Below are 19,624 nucleotides of genomic sequence, written 5' to 3' on the forward strand. Positions count from 1 at the left end.
AGAGGCGGAGGGTGCAGTGAGCCAAGATTGCACCACTGCACTCCAACCTGGGCAACGAGTAAGACTCAAAAAAAAAAAAAAAAAAAAGTTTAAGGACTTAGGAATACATTCATGATACAGTAAATATGGGGCACGGAGAGACTAAAGAACAGTATAGAGAGAGATTCTACTTTCTTTACAGAATACACATACTCCATAGAATTATTTTGCATAATAAAAAAAGAACATAAAGATATTTATCCTTGGGGCTGGGCACGGTGGCTCACGCCTATAATCCCAGCACTTTGGGAGGCCGAGGCGGGCAGATCACGAGGTCAGGAGATCGAGACCATCCTGGCTAACACGGCGAAACCCCGTCTCTACTAAAAATACAAAAAAGTAGCTGGGCGTGGTGGTGGGTGCCTGTGTCCCAGCTACTCGGGAGGCTGAGGCAGGAGAATGGTGTGAACTCAGGAGGCGGAGCTTGCAGTGAGCTGAGATCGTGCCACTGCACTCCAGCCTGGGTGACACTGCAAGACTCCGTCTCAAAAAAAAAAAAAAAATTTATCCCTGGACTGGCACAGTGGCTCATGCTTGCAATCCCAGCACTTTAGGGGGCTGAGGCAGGTGAATCATTTGAGCCCAGGAGTTCTCAACCAGCCTGGGCAACAGAAACTCCATCTCTATAAAAAAATACAAAAAATTAGCCAGGTGTGGTGGTCTGCACCTGTAGTCCCAGCTACTTGGGAGGCTGAGGTGGGAAGATCACCTGAGCCTGGGGAGGTTGAGGTTGCAGTGAGCCGTGATCATGCCACTGCATTCCACCCTGGGTGATAGATTGAGACCCTGTCTTAAAAAAAAAAAAAAAAAGACTTTAATTTTTATTTTCCTTCTTTATTATAATCTCTATAGTGACTGTGTCACTTTTGCAGCAAAAAAAGAGTGTTTTGTTTTTTAATGTAAGCAGGCAAAATTCAAGCTTAGGATTTTAGATGCTGAGCGGGAAGACCAATTAGTTTTTGAGCCTCTCCTGGAAGGAAGCTGGCTCTGACAGATGCTCATCTGATAATGTTTCACTCTCCACCTCTAACATGGTGCTGGAGGCTGGGGCTATAGCAGTGAACAAGATGAGTGCAGTCCTTGCTGTCCCTCTCAGAGCTCTGTGTAGTGGGAGACAGGAGTGTATGGGCAGTTACTGTGGTCTAAGTGCCATCCATGAAGGGAACCTAGACATGAGGGTTTTGATGTGGCTGCTTAGCAGTGAATGATGGGATGGGAGGTCAGGTAGGTTCCCAGCAATACTCACTCTGGTGGCATGCTAGAACAGGCACCAAGGCCAATGTAAGAAGTCTGGTGTGGTCTTTGCACCAGTGCTTTCAACTCTGTTTGTTACTCATCATGGTGGGTGGTGGGCAGTGGTCACAAGCCCTGCCCTGGTAGGGCAAAAGGATCAAAATTTGATCCTTGGGTTGGATTCAGCCCTAAAGCCAGATATTATGTATATATCCTAATTAATGAAGATTCAGGATCTCTAAATTCCAAAGCACGGAAGAGTTTACATTTCAGGCTTTATACTGAAATACTAAAATTCTATCTTATTCTCTCATCCAGGAACATGACATCGATACAAGTGAAACAGCATTCCAGAACAATTTCTGAAGACCATGCCTCTTGAAGCTTTTTCTGCCTCCTGATTCTCTCTTTATAAACTATTTTCAAATTGTTCCTCAACTTCTTATCAAAATTGTTTATACACTCTTTCCTCCATGAGCTATGAAAGGTATATGCATCTTCTATAATACCCAGATAGGTATAAGATTTTTCACAAAGTCCTTATGTAAGATACATTCCATTTTTAAAAATTAAATGTATGGTTGCATCTGTCTTTTTATACCCTATGAAACAGTCTTTCATTGCATTTTTGTTTTTTCAACCCCAGTTCTGGATTTGAGTCTTTTATCAAAGACATAAATAACTTTCAAGCTTGTTGTAAATATTGTACAGCTTTCTGGACCGGTTGAAAGGATGCAACACTGGCTGGGCACGGTGACTCACACCTGTAATCCCAGCACTTTGGGAGGCCGAGGAGGGCGGATCACTTGAGCACGGGAGTTCGAGACCAGCCTGGCCAATGTGGTGAAACCTGTCTCTACTAAAAATACAAAAATTAGCCAGGTGTGGTGGCACGAGCCTGTAGTCCCAGCTACTTGGGAGGCTGAGACAGGAGAATCACTTGAATCTGGGATGCAGAGGTTGCAGTGAGCCGAGATCGCGCCATTACACTCCAGCCTGGGTGACAGTGAGACTCTGTCTCAAAAAAGAAAAAAAAAGGGTGGGGTTGCCAGGTGCAGTGGCTTATGCCTGTAATCCCAGCACTTTGGGAGGCCGAGGTGGGCGGATCACGAGGGCAGGAGATCGAGACCATCCTGGCCGACACGGTGAAACCCCATCTCTACTAAAAATACAAAAAATTAGCCGGGCTTGGTGGCGGGCACCTGTAGTCCCAGCTACTCGGGAGGCTGAGGCAGGAGAATGGCCTGAACCCGGGAGGCAGAAGTTGCAGTGAGCCAAGATCGCGCCAGTGCACTCCAGCCTGGGTGACAGAGCAAAAGTCTGTCTCAAAAAAAAAAAAAAAAAAATCCTGAATTTCAAATGATTTCTTCTTGGTAAAGCTCTGTTCATAGGCTTCCATTCTTTCCCATACTCAAACCCTAGTACACGGCTTATTCAGAGTTGCCAGCCAGGGCAGAGTACTGGGCAAGGAGGAGGCCACTCCAGGGGCAGAATTTGGGGGCTCTAGCTCAGAGCTGGGAGATAAGCAGCTAGAGGACAGGCCTGGGGAGTGCTGTGGCAGTGTGTTCCGAATACATCCCCAAAATGTATTCAACAATTGTCTCCCGACCCAAATACTCTCTTATCCTGTGGGCTTGGTGCTCCTCCCATTGAGAGATGGGGTCTCTGTTCCCTCCTCTGAATCTTTGAATCTGGCACCATGGCAGAAGTGATGCTGGCGACCTCTGAGGCTAATTCATAAAAGGCTATACAACTTCTGCCTGATTCTCTTGGGACATTCACCTTTAGAGCACAAGACTCCATTTAAGAAGTCCAAGGCCGGCCGGGCGCGGTGGCTCACGCCTGTAATCCCAGCACTTTGGGAGGCCGAGGCGGGCGGATCACAAGGTCAGGAGATCGAGACCACGGTGAAACCCCGTCTCTACTAAAAATACAAAAAATTAGCCGGGCGCGGTGGCGGGCGCCTGTAGTCCCAGCTACTCAGGAGGCTGAGGCAGGAGAATGGCGTAAACCCAGGAGGCGGAGCTTGCAGTGAGCCGAGATCGCGCCACTGCACTCCAGCCTGGGCGACAGAGCGAGACTCCGTCTCAAAAAACAAAAAACAAAAAACAAAAAGAAGTCCAAGGCCATGTGGATAGGCCGTGGATAGGTGTTCTGACCAACAGCCAGAGATCTCAGTCTATATCAGCATCTTGGTATAGATCACTTGCCAAACATGAATGATGATACCTCCAGATGACTCCTGGCCCCAGCCATCAAGCACCTCAGCCTTTTGCCATCCCAACTGAGGCCCCAGATGTCATAGAGCAGAGACAAGCCATCCATGCTGCATTCTTTCTGAATTCCTGACTCCCAGAATCTATGAATATAATAAAATGGGAGTGAAGGTGTGCCCTCACTGCCATTTTGTTATATTTGTTTTTATTTTTATTTTGATTTTTTTGTTTTGTTTTTTTGAGACAGGGTCTCATTCTGTCTCCCAGGCTGGAGTGCAGTGATGTGATCCTCAGCTTACTGCACCCTCCGCCTCCCAGGTTCAAGTGATTCTTCTGCCTCAGCCTCCCCAGTAGCTGGGATTACAGGCACATGCCACCATGCCTGGCTAATTTTTTGTATTTTTAGTAGAGACAAGGTTTCACTATGTTGACCAGGCTGGTCTCAGACTCCTGACCTCAAGTGATCTACCTGCCTCGGCCTCCCAAAGCGCTGGGATTACAGGCATGAGTCACTGCTCCCAACCTTGTTTTTGATTTTTTCGAGACAGGGTCTTGCTCTGTCTTGAAGTACATTGGTGTGATCATAGGTCACTGTAACCTCAACCTCCTGGACTCGAGCGATCCTCCTGCTTCAGCTTCCCGAGTAACTGGGACTACAGGTATATGCCACCATTCCCAGCTAATTTTAAAAAATGTATTTTGGGTCTTTCGTCTGAGCCACGAACATGCCATCCAGACTGAGGAAGACCCAGAAACTTTGGAGCCATATGAGCCACGGCCACAGCTGCATAGGCAAGCTCCAGAAGCACCCCGGAGGCCACGATAATGCTGGTGGAATGCATCACCACAGGATCAGCTTCAACAAATACCACCCAGGTTACTTTTAGAAAGTTGGTATGAGGCATTACCACTTAAAGAGGAACCAGAGTTTCGGCCCAACTTGCAGCCTTGACAAATTGTGGACTTTGGTCAGTGAACAGACACAGGTGAATGCTGCTAAAAACAAGTCTGGGGCTGCTCCCATCATTGATGTGGTGTGATTGGACTACTACAAAGTTCTGAGAAAGGGAAAGCTCCCACAGGAGCCTGTCATCATGGAGGCCAAATTCTTCAGCAGAAGAGCTGAGGAGAAGATTAAGGGTGTTGAGGGAGCCTGTGTCCTGGTGGCTTGAGGCCACATGGAGGGAAGTTCATTAAAAGGTAACTACTTAAAAAAACACACACACAAAACAAATAGGCCGGGCGTGGTGGCTCACGCCTATAATCCCAGCACTTTGGGAGGCCAAGACGGGCGGATCACCTGGTTGGGAGTCTGAGACCAACCTGACCAACATGGTGAAACCCCCCATCTCTACTAAAAATACAAAAAATTAGCCAAGTGTAGTGGAGTAGTCCCAGTTACTCGGGAGACTGAGGCAGGAGAATCACTTGAACCCGGGAGGCAGAGGTTGCAGTAAGCCGAGATCTCACCATTGCACTCCAGCCTGGGCAACAAGAGTGAAAATTCTGTCCCAAAAAATAAATAAGCTTTTTAAAAATTATATATATATATATATATATTTTTTTTTTTTTCTTTTTTTGGTGGGGGGAGCTGGGCATAGTGGCTCATGCCTGTAATCCCAGCACTTTGGGAGACCAAGGTGGGACGATTGCTTGAGCCCAGAAGTTTGAGACCAGCCTGGGCAACATAGCAAGACCCGGTCCATCTCTATTTATTTATTTTTATTTGAGATGAAATTGCAGACATCATAGTACTTTACCCCTAAAATAAATCAATACCTATGGAAATAAATATTGCCGAGGCTGGTCTTAAACTCCTAACCTCAAGCGATCCTCCCACTTTGGCCTCCCAAAGTGCTGGGATTACAGGCATGAGTCACTACACCTGGCCTTAAAATGGCAGTTGTAAGCCACTGATTTGGAGTAATTTGTTATAGAGCAATAGGTAACTAGAATAAACACCTATAATCTTACAAGGAACTTTCTGGTTCTATCTGAATCTAATCCAACTTCCACTTTCACTTTTCGAAAGGATAACTGAGGTCTAGTTGGGGAAGAGACTGGCAATCTGCCTACTAACCAGGAGTTTCTCCCACCACGCCCTCCTGACCAAGAAGGTGCCTTGGAGGAAGCAAGGCCTGTTCTACCACAGGGTCAGTAGGCTTTTCGCCTTCATCCACAGATGGCTTGTGGCAAGGATATATTTTTTTGTCCAATTTATGTGAAAACTTTGAATCTAATTGTGTGTTCTGTGAATTGGGGTAATGGTTATTGTTTATAGAGCATAAGCCAAGTTTTATATTCTACAATGCAAACAGGTACCTGTTTCTCAATAAAACTGTTTACATTCAAAAAAAAAACTTTGAGGGCTGTGCATGGTTGCTCACGCCTGTAATCCCAACACTTTGGGAGGCCAAGGTGGGCAGATCACTTGAGGCCAGGAGTTCAAGACCAGCCTGGCCAACATGATGAAACCCTGTCTCTACTAAAAATACAAAAAAAAAAAAAAAGGCCGGGCGCGGTGGCTCAAGCCTGTAATCCCAGCACTTTGGGAGGCCGAGACGGGCGGATCACGAGTTCAGGAGATCGAGACCCTCCTGGCTAACACGGTGAAACCCCGTCTCTACTAAAATACAAAAAAAATTAGCCGGGCGAGGTGGCGGGCGCCTGTACTCCCAGCTACTCGGGAGGCTGAGGCAGGAGAATGGCGTGAACCCGGGAGGCGGGGCTTGCAGTGAGCTGAGATCCGGCCATTGCACTCCAGCCTGGGCAACAGAGCTAGACTCTGTCTCAAAAAAAAAAAAAAAAAAAAAAAAAAAAAGCCGTGCGTGGTGGTGCACGCCTGTAATCCCAGCTACTCGGGAGGCTGAGGCAGGAGAATCCCTTGAACCCGAGAGGCAGAGGTTGCAGTGAGCCAAGATCGCATCACTGCACTCAAGCCTGGGCAACAGAGCAAGACTCCGTCTGAAAAAAAAAGAAAACCCACTTTGAAACAGAAAAGTGTCCATCCTGGGCCGGGCGCGGTGGCTCAAGCCTGTAATCCCAGCACTTTGGGAGGCCGAGGTGGGCGGATCACGAGGTCAGGAGATCGAGACCATCCTGGCTAACACGGTGAAACCCCGTCTCTACTAAAAAAATACAAAAAAAAACTAGCCGGGCGAGGTGGCGGGCGCCTGTAGTCCCAGCTATTCGGGAGGCTGAGGCAGGAGAATGGCGTAAACCCGGGGGGCGGAGCTTGCAGTGAGCTGAGATCCGGCCACTGCACTCCAGGCCGGGCGACGAGACTCCGTCTCAAAAAAAAAAAAAAAAAAAAAGTGTCCATCCTGGCTAACACGGTGAAACCCCGTCTCTACTAAAAAATACAAAAAACTAGCCGGGCGAGTTGGTGGGCGCCTGTAGTCCCAGCTACTTGGGAGGCTGAGGCAGGAGAATGGCGTAAACCCGGGAGGCAGTGAGCTGAGATCCGGCCACTGCACTCCAGCCTGGGTGACAGAGCGAGACTCCATCTCAAAAAAAAAAAAAAAAGAAACAGAAAAGTGTAAAGAATAGTACATTAAACACCAGTGTGCCCATCAAACTTAAAAAAAATTGTTAACATAGTGCCATATATGCTTTCCTTATGTATTTTACATTTCTTTTTGTTTTTTTTTTTTACATGTAGACCTTTTTGTTTTCTTTTTTTTTTTTACATGTAGACCTTAAAATCCCAGTGTATGCGCCAGGCACAGTGGCTTATGCCTGTAATCCCAGCACTGGGAGGCCAAGGCGGGCAGATCACTTGAGGTCAGGAGTTCAAGATCAGCCTGGCCAACATGGCAAAACCCTGTCTATACTAAAAATGCAAAAAGTAGCCGGGCGTGGTGGCGGGTGCCTGTAGTCCCAGCTACTCGGGAGGCTGAGGCAGGAGAATCGCTTGAACCCGGGAGGCAAAGGTTGCGGTGAGCCGAGGTTGTGCCACTGCCCTCCAGTCTAAGCTGACAGAGCAAGACTCTGTCTCGGGAAAAAAAAAAATCCCAATGTATGTATAATTTTTTTTTTTTGAGACGGAGTCTCGCTCTGTCGCCCAGGCTGGAGTGCAGTGGCGGGATATCGGCTCACTGCAAGCTCCACCTCCCGGGTTCACGCCATTCTCCCGCCTCAGCCTCCGAGTAGCTGGGACTACAGGCGCCCGCCACCACGCCCGGCTAGTTTTTTGTATTTTTAGTAGAGACGGGGTTTCATCATGTTAGCCAGGATGGTCTCGATCTCCTGACCTCGTGATCCACCCGCCTCGGCCTCCCAAAGTGCTGGGATTACAGGCTTGAGCCACCGCGCCCGGCCAATCTTTTTTTTTTTTTTTTTTTTGACAGAGTCTTGCTCTGTCACCCAGGCTGGAGTGCAGTGGCACAACGTTGGCTCGCGGCAACCTCCGCCTCTTGGGTTCAAGCGATTTTCCTCCTGAGTAACTGGGATTACAGCGTGAGCCACTGCCCCCGGCCTGTATAATCTTTTTTTTTTTTTTTTTTTTTTGAGACAGAGTCTTGCTCTGTCGCCCAGGCTGGAGTGCAGTGGCGCCATCTCGGCTCACTGCAAGCTCTGCCTCCTGGGTTCAGGCCATTCTCCTGCCTCAGCCTCCTGAGTAGCTGGGATTACAGGCACACACTACCATGCCCAGGTAATTTTTTGTATATTTAGTAGAGACGGGGTTTCACTATGTTGGCCAGGCTGATCTCGAACTCCTGACCTCCTGATCTGCCCGCCTCACCCTCTCAAAGTGCTGGGATTACAGGCGTGAGCCACCTCATCCGGCCTTGTATAATCTTTTTTACCAAACATTTGAAATGAAATTGCAGACATAATAGTATTTTACCCTTAAATACCTCATTGTATAACAATAATGCCATTATCATTTCTATTACCTTTTTTTTTTTTTTTTTTTGAGACGGAGTCTCGCTCTGTTGCCCAGGCTGGAGTGCAGTGGCCGGGTCTCAGCTCACTGCAAGCTCCACCTCCCGGGTTCACGCCATTCTCCTGCCTCAGCCTCCGGAGTACCTGGGACTACAGGCGCCCGCCACCTCGCCCGGCTAGTTTTTTGTATTTTTAGTAGAGACGGGGTTTCACCATGTTAGCCAGGATGGTCTCGATCTCCTGACCTTGTGATCCGCCCGTCTCGGCCTCCCAAAGTGCTGGGATTACAGGCTTGAGCCACCGCGCCCGGCCTCTTTTCTTTTTTAAATGATTTTTTTTTTTCACAGACAGGGTCTTGCTCTGTTACCCAGGATGGAATTCAGTGGCGCAATCATAGCTCACTGAAGCCTCGACTTTCTGGACTTAAACGATCCTCCCACCTCAGCCTCCACAGTAGCTGGGACTACAGGTGTGCGCCACCATGTCCAGCAAATTCTTTAATTTTTTGTAGAGACAGGGTCTCACTGTGTTGCCCAGGCTGGTCTGGAACTCCTGGGCTCAAGTGATCCTCCCACCTTGGCCTCCCCAAGTATTTGGTTTACAGGCATGAGCTACTGCTCCTGACCAGATACTGATGTTTTGAAAAGACCAAATTAGGTGTCTTGCAGAATATCTCACATTCTGGATTTATCTCATTGCTTCATCATAGTGTCTATTAACTTGTTCCTTTATCTCCTTTATTTCCTGTAAACTGAAGTTAGGTCTGAAGGCTTGACTGAATTAAACATTTTTGGCAAGAATATTTCATAGGTGGTGATGTCAGATTAGTTTTTATTAGTAAGATTAAGCTTAATCAACTCGCTAAAGTGGTGAGCGGGGGTGTTTTTAAATTCAAACGAGCCACAAAAATGCCCCTTTATCCCAGCTGCTATTCACTATGTGCACAAACTTCCTGGTACATAAGATCGTGAAAATGAAAAATAGCCGACTTGAACAAGTGTTCCAACTTCACTCTTAAAAATAAAAAAGCAACGACAATCAAAAACAAAAAACAAAAAAAGAAAACATATATACCAGTCCTGGCAGATAACGGTGTAAAAATAACTGGAGATCGCACCACTGCACTCCAGCCTGGGCAACAGAGCGAGACTCCCGTCTCAAAAACAAAAAACAAAACCCTCTGATCCGAGTTTTCGGGGAGACTAATTTGAGTAATAATATAACTCCGGTCTTCCGCACAGCCCGTTCCGCGCGTGAATTACTATTTCTCTACTGCAATTGCCCTGTCTTGATAAATCGGTAGTGTTCAGGCAGAGGGCAAGATGAAACCACTTGGGCAACCTTACAGCGCTGCCCTTCCGCAGCTCACAATCTAATTGCTGAGAGAAATTAACCTAGTAAGAGCTGCAAACTGGACACCGAGCATGCAGTGTGAGGAGCTGGTCCAGAGCCTCTGAGCCACACTGGGAAGTCAGGGACGGTTCAGGGCCGGGGGCGACACAATGTCCGAGGCCTGCGACGTCCCGCCCTTGCTCCCTCTCATCCCTGCGACTTTCTTTCATCCGTCCTCCACACGAAAGAGACGACGCCTCCGAGAAGAAGGCTCTGGGACGCGGGACTGGCTAGAGCTCCAGAGCCCCAGTAGCCCGGCTCAAGATCCCCTGCGCATAGGCGCCCCACGGTGACGTCAGGGACGCGACTCCCGCGATGCCCCGCGCGCCGTCTGATCCCAGGCGCGGGCTCAGACTGGGATCTCGGAGTTCCTCTGCGCCTTCCTGACGGTGCGTTCTGGCGGCCTCGGGCGCGGGCGCTGCGATCGGACAGCCTGGAGCCTTTGGCCTCGATTTACATGGGAGGCCCCTCGAAACAGGGCCCGTCACTTGCCCCCGGTCACCTGCGGACGGGGAGACTCTCGGGTAGACTCCAAGGCCTGACATTCCCCTCCGGTTTTCACCAAGGAGGATGAGGATGTTGTCAGGAGCTGCGGCAAGGCTGGAGGAGCTTGCGGTTGGGTCCACCCGCCTCTGGACAGGCCTTAGCATTCACCCGCAGTTTCTCCCTGACTTTGAACCCAAACTCCCTACCCCTGCAAGTCCTTCCCTGTTTGATTGCTGAACTGCAAGTGACGGAAGAATTAAGTGTTGGCGAAAGCTGATGCTTCAGGGGGTGCAGGGTAGAGGTCAGGGGTGGGGGCCTCGCCTTGTCCCTGTGGTGTGTATAATGTAGCCCAGGGTCCTGGCACTGAGTCTCATCAGGAATGCAAGGGATTTGGATTAGATGGTTTCTTAGAGAGTAAATTATCCCCCTATGCAACTGCATACCTAAGGAAACCGCTAGGGCTGGCATGAGCCTGGAAAAACCCAGGAAGGGTTAATAGCCCTGTCCTTTAGTCAATGGCCCCACACTTCTTCCAGTGACTCAGAAGGGGCCCCTGGAGTCAGGCAAATGGAACATACCTATCATGCACCAAAACGTCCTTGTGTCTCCTTGTATCCTCTCCACAACCATTGTTACTTTAGATTGGTTTCTGTCACTTTAGATTTGTGTGTAATTTATACAGTTTGTTTTTTTGGTGGTTTTTTTTTTTTTTTTTTTTTTTTTTTTTTTTTTTTTTGAGGCATAGTCTCACTCTGTCACCCAGGCTGGAGTGCAATGGTGTGATCTGGACTCACTGCAACCCTGCCTCCCAGATTCAAGTGATTCTCCTACCTCAGTCTCCCAGGTAGCTGGGATTACAGGTGCGAGCCACCGCGCCCGGCCTAGAGTTTTATATAAATAGTCTTATAGGCCGGGCATGGTGGCTCACACCTGTAATCCCACCACCTTGGTAGGCCTAGGTGGGTGGATCACTTGATGTCAGGAGTTCGAGACCAGCCTGACATGGCGAAACCCCGTCTCTACTAAAAACACATAAATTAGCCGGGTGCGGTGGCTCTTGCCTGTAATCCCAGCTACCTGGGAGGCTGAGGCAGGAGAATCACTTGAACCTAGGAGGTGGAGGTTGCAGTGGGCCGAGATCATACCACTGCACTCCAGCAGGGGTGACAGAGAGAAACTCGGTCTCAAAAAAAAAAAAAAAATTAGCCTGACATGGTGGTGTGTACCTGTAGTTCCAGCTACTCAGGAGGCTGAGGTAGGAGGATGGCTTGAGCTTGGGAGACAGAGGCTGCAGTGAGCCGAGATGGCTCCACTGCCCTCCAGCCTGGACTATAGAGCCAGACTTTGTCTCTAAAAAATTTAAAATTAAAAAAAAGATCGCCGGGCGCAGTGGCTCACGCCTGTAATCCCAGCACTTTGGGAGGCCGAGGCGGGTGGATCACCTGAGGTCGGGAGTTCAAGACCAGCCTGACCAACATGGAGAAACCCCATCTCTACTAAAAATACAAAATTAGCTGGGTCTGGTGGCACATGCCTATAATCCCAGCTACTATGGAGGCTGAGGCAGGAGAATTGCTTGAACCTGGGAGGCGGAGGTTGCGGTGAGCCGAGATTGTGCCATTGTACTCCAGCCTGGGCAACAAGAGTGAAACTCCGCCTCAAAAAAAAAAAAAAATCATACAGTATGTTCTCTTTTGCTTCTTTTAGCACAGTTTGTAATATTTATATTTTATCAATAATTTATTCCTTTTGTTGAGTAAAATTCCACTGTATGGATAGATTTGTTTTTTATCTATAATTTGTTTATCCAGTCACCTGTTGACATTTAGGTTGTTTCCAGTTTGGGATTGTAACAAACAAAGCTATCTAAAAGCTTTGTGTGGAGATATGTATTCATTTTTCTTGGAGTGGCTAGGTGATATGATAGGTGTATATTTAAGGTTTTTGTTTTGTTTTGTTTTTTGTTTTTGAGACAGTTTTCCTTTGTTATCCAGGCTGGGGTGCAGTGGTGTGATCTCGGCTCACTACAACCTCCACCTCTCGAGTTCAAGTGATTCTCCTGCCTCAGCCTCTTGAGTAGCTGGGATTACAGGTGCGCATCACCGTGCCCAGCTAACTTTTTTGTATTTTTAGTAGAGACGGGGTTCCACTGTTGGTCAGGCTGGTCTCAAACTCCTGACCTCGTGATCTGCCCGCCTCAGCCTCCCAAAGTGCTGGGATTACAGGCGTAAGCCACCGCGCCTGGCCCAATTTAAGTTTTTAAGAAACAGTTTTCAGGCTGGGCATGGTGGTTCACGCCTGTAATCCCAGCCTTTGGGAGGTTGAGGCAGGCAGATCACGAGGTCAGGAGACCAGCCAGTTCGAGACCACCCTGGCCAACATGATGAAACCCCGTCTCTACTAAAAATACAAAATTAGTCAGGTATGGTGGCATGTGCCTGTAGTCCCAGCTACTTGGGAGGCCGAGGCAGAAGAATTGCTTGAACCTGGGAGGCAGAGGTTGCTGTGAGCCAAGAACGTGCCACTGCACTCCAGCCTGGGTGACACAGCGAGACTCCATCTCAAAAAAAAAAAAAAAAAAGAAAAAGAATTTTCAAAGTGGTTGTACATTCCCACCAGCAGTATTTGAGAATTCTAATTGCTCCCCATCTTCATCAACATTTGGTATAATTAGTCTTTTTTAATTTTAGCCATTCTAATAGGCACGCAAATCTCATTGTGGTTTTAATTTACATTCCCCTAATTACATGGTATTGAGCATCTTTTCATGTGCTTTTGCCACTGGATATAGGATTTGCAGGTGGATCAGATACGTGATGTGAGAGAAGAGTCAAGAATAATTTTGAACCCTTGCCAGTCCCTGAGTACTTCCTAATCCCCCCTCCTCCTTGCCATGCGCTGGCTATTTCCTGTGCCATTCCCTGCATTGCAAATTCCTAAATCATCCAGCTCTAAAGAGCCTTCAGTGATCCTGTTGGGTGGGCACTCACAGTCCTGGCAATTGATCTTCACCTGTACAGAGCTAATTTTCCAGTCATTATCTTCTGTACCAGTTGGTGAGCTTCCTGAGAATATGGATGGTTGGATTTTCTCATTATGACTAACCTCTCGTTGTAGCCCAGACTCAGACTTTCAGTATACATCACAAATGGTACTCTCCAATCTAATACCAAGTTGTGGATGTTTCGCTTCAAGCTACCAGTCCTTAGCTGTGTGATCAGTGCAATTTACTTAATATCTCTGTGTCTTAATTTGTTTGTTAAAATGTTAGCTGCCGCACAGAGTAATAAACATTAAATGCAAAATAAGCCAGCACAGTGGCTCACGCCTGAAACTCCAGCAAGTAGGGAAACTGAAATGGGAGGATTGAACCCAGGAGTTTGAGCTTGTTTGAGCCCAGGAGTTCGAGGCTACAGTGAGCTATGATGGCACCATTGCACTGCAGCTCCCCAGATTGGAGTGCGGTGGTGCCATCATAGCTCACTACAGCCTCGAACCAGAGTGAGACCTCACCTCTAAAACAAAAAAGGCAAAATGAATGTAAAACTCTTAATATGGGGCCAGGCACATAGTGTCTTGCCTAGGAAAATCATCCTGTTATTCTTATCTTTTTCTTTTTTTTTTTCCGAAACAGGGTCTCACTCTTATCACCTAGCTCGGAGTGCAGTGGCGAGATCTGGGCTCACTGCAACCCCTGCCTCCCAGGTTCGAGCAATTCTTGTGCCTTAGCCTCCCGAGTAGCTGGAACTACAGACGAGCAGCACCACACCTGGCTAATTTTTGTATTTTCAGTAGAAATGGGTTTTCACCATGGTGGCCAAGCTGGTCTCGAACTCCTAGCCTGAAGTAATCAGCCCACCTTGGCCTTCCAAAGTGCTGGGATTACATGTGTGAGCCACCTTGCCCAGCCAAGCTGTTATTATTTTCTGATCTGAATACTTTGATAGTCCATTTCTGGAACTCAAAGATAGGTGCTTTGCAAATGGTTATTAATGTAATCACAATCTTTTGAGTAGTAAAAGCAGACATTGGGGGCCGGGCACAGTGGCTCACGCCTGTAATCCCAGCACTTTGGGAGGCTGAGGTGGGTGGATCACTTGAGGTTAGGAGTTCTAGACAAGCCTGACCAACATGGCGAAAACCCATCTCTACTAAAAATACAAAATTAGCCTGTAATCCCAGCTACTTGGGAGGCTGAGGCAGGAGAATTGCTTGAACCCAGGAGACGGAGGTTGCAGTGAGCCAAGATCGCAAGCCATTGCACTCCAGCCTGGGCAATACAGAGCAAAACTCTATCTAAAAAAAAAAAAAAAAAAAAAAAAAAAAAAGCAGGCATTGAATTAGTTTGATTCCTTGAATCAAGTAATTGAATTGCTTTCCCTCCTCCTTCCATTGAGATCCACACTGTTGTAGAAAGTGTCCCTTTCCAGGCCGAGTCCTTGGCCTCGTATGCCTATATGGCCACTTGTTTGCTATTGTGTCTCTGTTCTCTATACTGATGCCCTGGATGTGGGACAGAAGTGTCTGAAAAACATCCCTTTGTTTCAAAATCTCTCTCTCTCATTTTTAGTAGAGACGAGGTCTAGCTGTGTTATCCAGGCTGGTCCTGAACTCCTAGCCTCAAACGATCCTTTCACCTTGGCCTCCCAAAGTGTTGGGATTACAGGATTACAGGTGAGCCACTGCACCCAGCCAACAGTTGTATGTAATAGTTTAAGGAGACTTGGTATTTAGGTTTTGATTTAACAAAATTTTTTATACAGACAGGGGGTATCACTATGTTGCCCAGGCTGGTCTCGAACTCCTGGCTTTACGCAATCCTCCCACCTTGCCCTCCCAAAGTGCTGGGATTATTACAAGTATGAGCCACTGCACCTGACCCCAAATCTCTTTTTGAGACAGTCTCGCTCCGTCACCCAGGCTGGAGTGTGGTGGCACAATTCGGACTCACAGCAACCTCCTCCTCCTGGGTTCAAGCGATTCTCGTGCCTCATCCTCCCGAGTAGCTGAGACTACAGGTTCGTGCCACCATGCCCAGCTAATTTTTGTATTTTTGGTAGATATGGGGTTTCACCATGTTGTCCAGGCTGGTCTCGAAGTCCTGACCTCAGGTGATTCGCCCACCTTGGCCTTCTAAAGTGCTGGGATTACAGGCATGAGCCACCGTGCCCAGCCTGAATCTCTTTTGATGTCCCATATTTTATGAGATACAATTCAAACTGTAGCATTCCCAGTTTTCTCATTTGAGGTCCAAGCCTAACTCTCCAGCCCAAATGTTAGCTTTGTAACATTGCATCCACTCAATTTAAACGGAATGTGTAAAACCCCTTCCATGAGTACCTACCAGAAGCCAAGCTATAGTAAAGGTCTGAAGCTTAAAATGTGCACAGGCTGTCCTTTCTCTTGAGAGAGAAGTAAAATAGTGGGTGGAGGAAGTGCAATGAGGACAAGAATGATAAGGAGGATGCTCTGGAGGTGGAGGGGGAAGGCGCCAGCCAGAAGGGCCATGTGATTCTACTTTCTATCAATCAGTGTTTGGTGTCCAAACTGGTGCTGGGCCCTGAGCATTTAATAAGTTGATTTGATCCTTATCTTCCCAACACTGGGTCAGGCCTGGGTCTGGAGCCCGGGTTGGGGCAAACTGTGGAATAACCAAATACCTGGAGCCTCCCTGTCCAAGCAGGGCGTGTTCAGGAAAAGTTTCCCAGCAGAGGTAAAGTTTGTATGTTATTAGTCCAGAGTCCAGGGACCACTCCCAGGTGTGGTTGCACCGGGAACACTAGGAATCCTCTCTTCAGGGGATATCTGTTGCTATGATGATAAGTGGAGAGGAAATGTGTGGAGATCATCAGATTCCATCTGGCACCAGCATGATCTCCCTGCTGCCTGACTCACAGCACTGACTCCAGGCTCCTTTGGCTCTAGGGCATTGGCTAACTGGCCCCAGTTCCAGGTTGCAAGTGGACTCTGCAGCTGTTCCCTGCCTCTTGCTTTGGGTAGATACCTTGCCCAAGCTGTCAGGTCCTGCCTCTCCCTGAAATTGGACGACTAATGTGTGGGCCTCAAAGGATAAGAGTGAGGGCACCTGAAGAATTACAGTGGTAATAATAGTTAACAGTAATATAGTTCTTTTATTGCTGGGTGCAGTAGCTCACTCCTATAATCCTAGCACTTTGGGAGGCCGAGGTGGGTGGATTACCTGAGATCAGGATTTCAAGACCAGCCCGGAGAAACCCATCTCTACTAAAAATACAAAAATTAGAGCGTGGTGGTGTGCGCCTATAACCCCAGCTACTTGGGAGGTTGGGGTTATTGAGACAGAGTCTTGCTCTGTTGCCAAGGCTGGAGTGCAGTGGCATGATCTCGGCTCACTGCAACCTCTGCCTCCCGGGTTCAAGGGATTCTCCTGCCTCAGCCTCCCTAGTAGCTGGGGCTACAGGCGCACGCCGCCACACCTGGTTAATATTTTATATTCTTACTAATATTAAGATTAAATTTAATTTTATATTTATATAAATATATTTTATATTTATGTAAAATACATAAATTTATATTATATAAATATAACATATAAATTTTATATTTATATAACATAATTTTTGTATTTCTATAACATAATTTTTATATTTATATAAAATATAATATTTTATATATTTTATATTTATGTAAAATATATTTTATATAAATATATATTTATATTTTTATAAATTATAAAATTTTATAAATTATAAACATATTTATATTTGTATAAAATACGATATTTTATATTTGTATAAAATATGATATTTTATATTCTTGGCCAAGCTGGTCTCAAACTCCTGATCTTAGGTGACTCACCCACCTCAGCTTCCCAAAGTGCTGGGATTACAGGCGTGAGCCACTGCGCCTGGCCAATATAGTTCTCATTATGTGCCAGGAACTGTTTTTGGTGCTTTACACATATGAATTTATTTAATCCTATAACTACCTACAAAGTAGGTACCAGCATAGTGATTAAGAGCATAGACTCTAGAACCAGACAGGCCAGGTTTGAATCCCTGCTCTGCCATTTACTAGCAGTGTGACCTTGGGGAAGTCTGTGCCTCAGTTTCCCCATCTGCTAAAAGAGGATAATCCCAGTATCTACCTCATAGAGTTGTTACGAGGATTAAATGAGTTACAATTTATAAACAGAATAGTGGCTGGTAAAAACTATCTAAAACTTTGATAAATCTAATTTTTCCAGGTGAGAAAACTGAGGCACAGAAGAGTTAGGTAATTGGCTGGGCATGATGGCTCATGCCTGTAATCTCAGCACTTTGGGTGGCTGAGTCGGGTGGATCACCTGAGATCACGAGTTCAAGACCAGCCTGGCCAACATGATGAAAACCTGTCTCTACAAAAATACAAAATTTAGCTAGGCATGGTGGCATGCTCCTGTAGTCCTAGCTACTCGAGAGGCTGAGGTGGGAGAATCATTTGAACCCAGGAAGGGGGTTGCAGTGAGCCGAGATCATGCCTCTGCACTCCAGCCTGGGCAATAAAGCGAGACTGGGTCTAAAAAAAAAAAGTTAGGTCATTTGCTTAAGATACTGCAACGAATGGTGGAGCTGGGACTCAAACCCCAGGAAGTTTGGCTGTAGAGGCTGTGCTTTCAATGAAGTGGGCATGTCCATATTGATTACTTTATAAGGGGAGTGGGCAGGGGAAACCCTGAATTAAGCGATGTGGAAGTTTCTCGCACTTAAGATGTGAGTTAGTCTTCCTTCTTCTGTGGTAAGTGATGTTTACAGCAGCTGGTGGCTGGACTGTCCCCAGGTGGCCAGCAGCTTCTGGAAGGGGGCTCTGAAGCCTGAACAGGGGCTAAAAGGCTGGGGTTTGGTGTGGTCTCTTCAGTGTCCTATCTCAGAGCTCATTTATCTTCCTCTCAGCACTGCTCCCAGGAAGTCCAGTGTGGCTTGATCCTTGGTACTTGGTAAATGTCAATCTAAAATAGAAAACCTTTGCTAAATCTCAAGGAGAGACAGTCTCACTGTCTGTGGCCCAGGCTTGAGCCCTCGAACTCCTTGGCTCAAGCAATCTTCCTCCCTCTGCCTCCCAAGTAGCTGGGATTACAGGCACTCACCACCATGCCCAGGTAATTTCTTAATTTTTTTAGAGACAGGGTCTTGCTGTGATCCCCAGACTGGTCTCGAACTTTTGGACTGAATCAATTCTCCCCCCTCGGCTTCCCAAAGTGCTAGGATTACTGGCGTGAGCCACTATGTCTGGCCTAATCTCTGGGAGTTTAAACCCGAGGTAAACTGAACTCAGTTAAAAAAACCTTTGCCTGGGGCTTCTTATGTCAGGTCTTCTACTGGGTCCTGGAGATAATGGGGTGCATTGAGAGGTCATCTGGACCTCAGGATGCTCCCAGTTCAAAGGGGGAAATGCAGAAGTCTACAGGCAGATTGTGGGCAGTGGACCCGAAATTAAATAAGAATCAGCCACCTGGGAGGGGCAGGAAGTGTTCCTGCCCTTGGTAATGGCTCAGGCAAAGGCAAAGACACCATTTCTTTTGGCCAGGGCTGGGTGGTGGTCTGGCAGATCAGATAAATCTGATTGTGGAGTAAGGAATTTACCTTGAGGGAGAGGAGGACGGTTTTTAATTCTGGAAAAGTAAAAGTCAGGTTTGCATTTAGGGAGAGTCATTCTTGTCCGGGGCTAATGCCTGTAATCCCAGCACTCTGGGAGGACAAAGCGGCAGGATCCCTTGAACCTAGGAGTTTCCAGATCAGCCTAGGCAACATAGCAAGACCCCCTTCTCTTAAAAAAAAAAAAAAAAAAAGAAAAAGAAAAAGAAAAAGCGCGGTGGCTCACTCCTGTAATCCCAGCACTTTGGGAGGCCGAGGCGGGAGGATCACGAGGTCAGGAGATCCAGACCATCCTGGCCAACATGGTGAAACCCCGTCTCTACTAAAATACCAAAAAAACAAAACAAACAAACAAAGAAACCGGGCGTAGTGGCGCGCGCCTGTAGTTCCAGCTACTTGGGAGGCTGAGGCAGGGGAATCACTTTAACCTGGGAGGTGGAGGTTGCAGCGAGCCAAGATCGCGCCACTGCACTCGAGCCTGGCAACAGAGCGAGACTCCGTCTCAAAAAAAAAAAAAAAAAAAAAAAAAAAAAAAAAAAAAAAATTCAGCCTGGTGTGGTGGCGAGTGCTGGTTTTAGCTACTCGAGAGGCTGAGGTGGGAGGATCGGTTGAGCCTAGGAGGTAGAGGTTGCAGTGAGCTATGATCGCGAAACTGCACTCCAGCCTGGGCGATAGAGCAAGACCCTGCCTCTAAGAAAATAAACAACAAAAACTAAAGTCTATTAAGGAGGGTCTCTCGGAGGCAGGAGAGGAAGCAGG

The 19,624-nt window shown here is 47.2% G+C and overlaps 1 protein-coding gene and 1 pseudogene across 6 annotated transcripts in view; both read left to right on the top strand.

Moving 5' to 3' along the window:
- Nucleotides 1-1,882, top strand: part of IFT52 (intraflagellar transport 52) — a 54,775-nt gene extending 52,893 nt beyond the window's left edge. For 4 of the 5 annotated variants that reach the window (XM_077948142.1, XM_028827171.2, XM_028827169.2 and 1 more), the window contains one exon: nt 1,591-1,882. In XM_077948142.1, the coding sequence (XP_077804268.1) occupies nt 1,591-1,638 (48 nt within the window). In that variant the 3' untranslated portion in view covers nt 1,639-1,882. 5 annotated transcript variants of the gene reach the window in all.
- Nucleotides 1,883-2,025: 143 nt separating this feature from the next.
- On the top strand, nt 2,026-5,848 carry LOC144332173 (large ribosomal subunit protein uL15 pseudogene; annotated as a pseudogene). Its single transcript, XR_013399959.1, has one exon. The product of XR_013399959.1 is annotated as a large ribosomal subunit protein uL15 pseudogene (transcript).
- The last annotated feature ends 13,776 nt before the right edge of the window (nt 5,849-19,624 follow it).

This window comes from Macaca mulatta, chromosome 10 (assembly GCF_049350105.2).
Source record: "Macaca mulatta isolate MMU2019108-1 chromosome 10, T2T-MMU8v2.0, whole genome shotgun sequence".
Classification (NCBI taxonomy): domain Eukaryota; kingdom Metazoa; phylum Chordata; class Mammalia; order Primates; family Cercopithecidae; genus Macaca; species Macaca mulatta.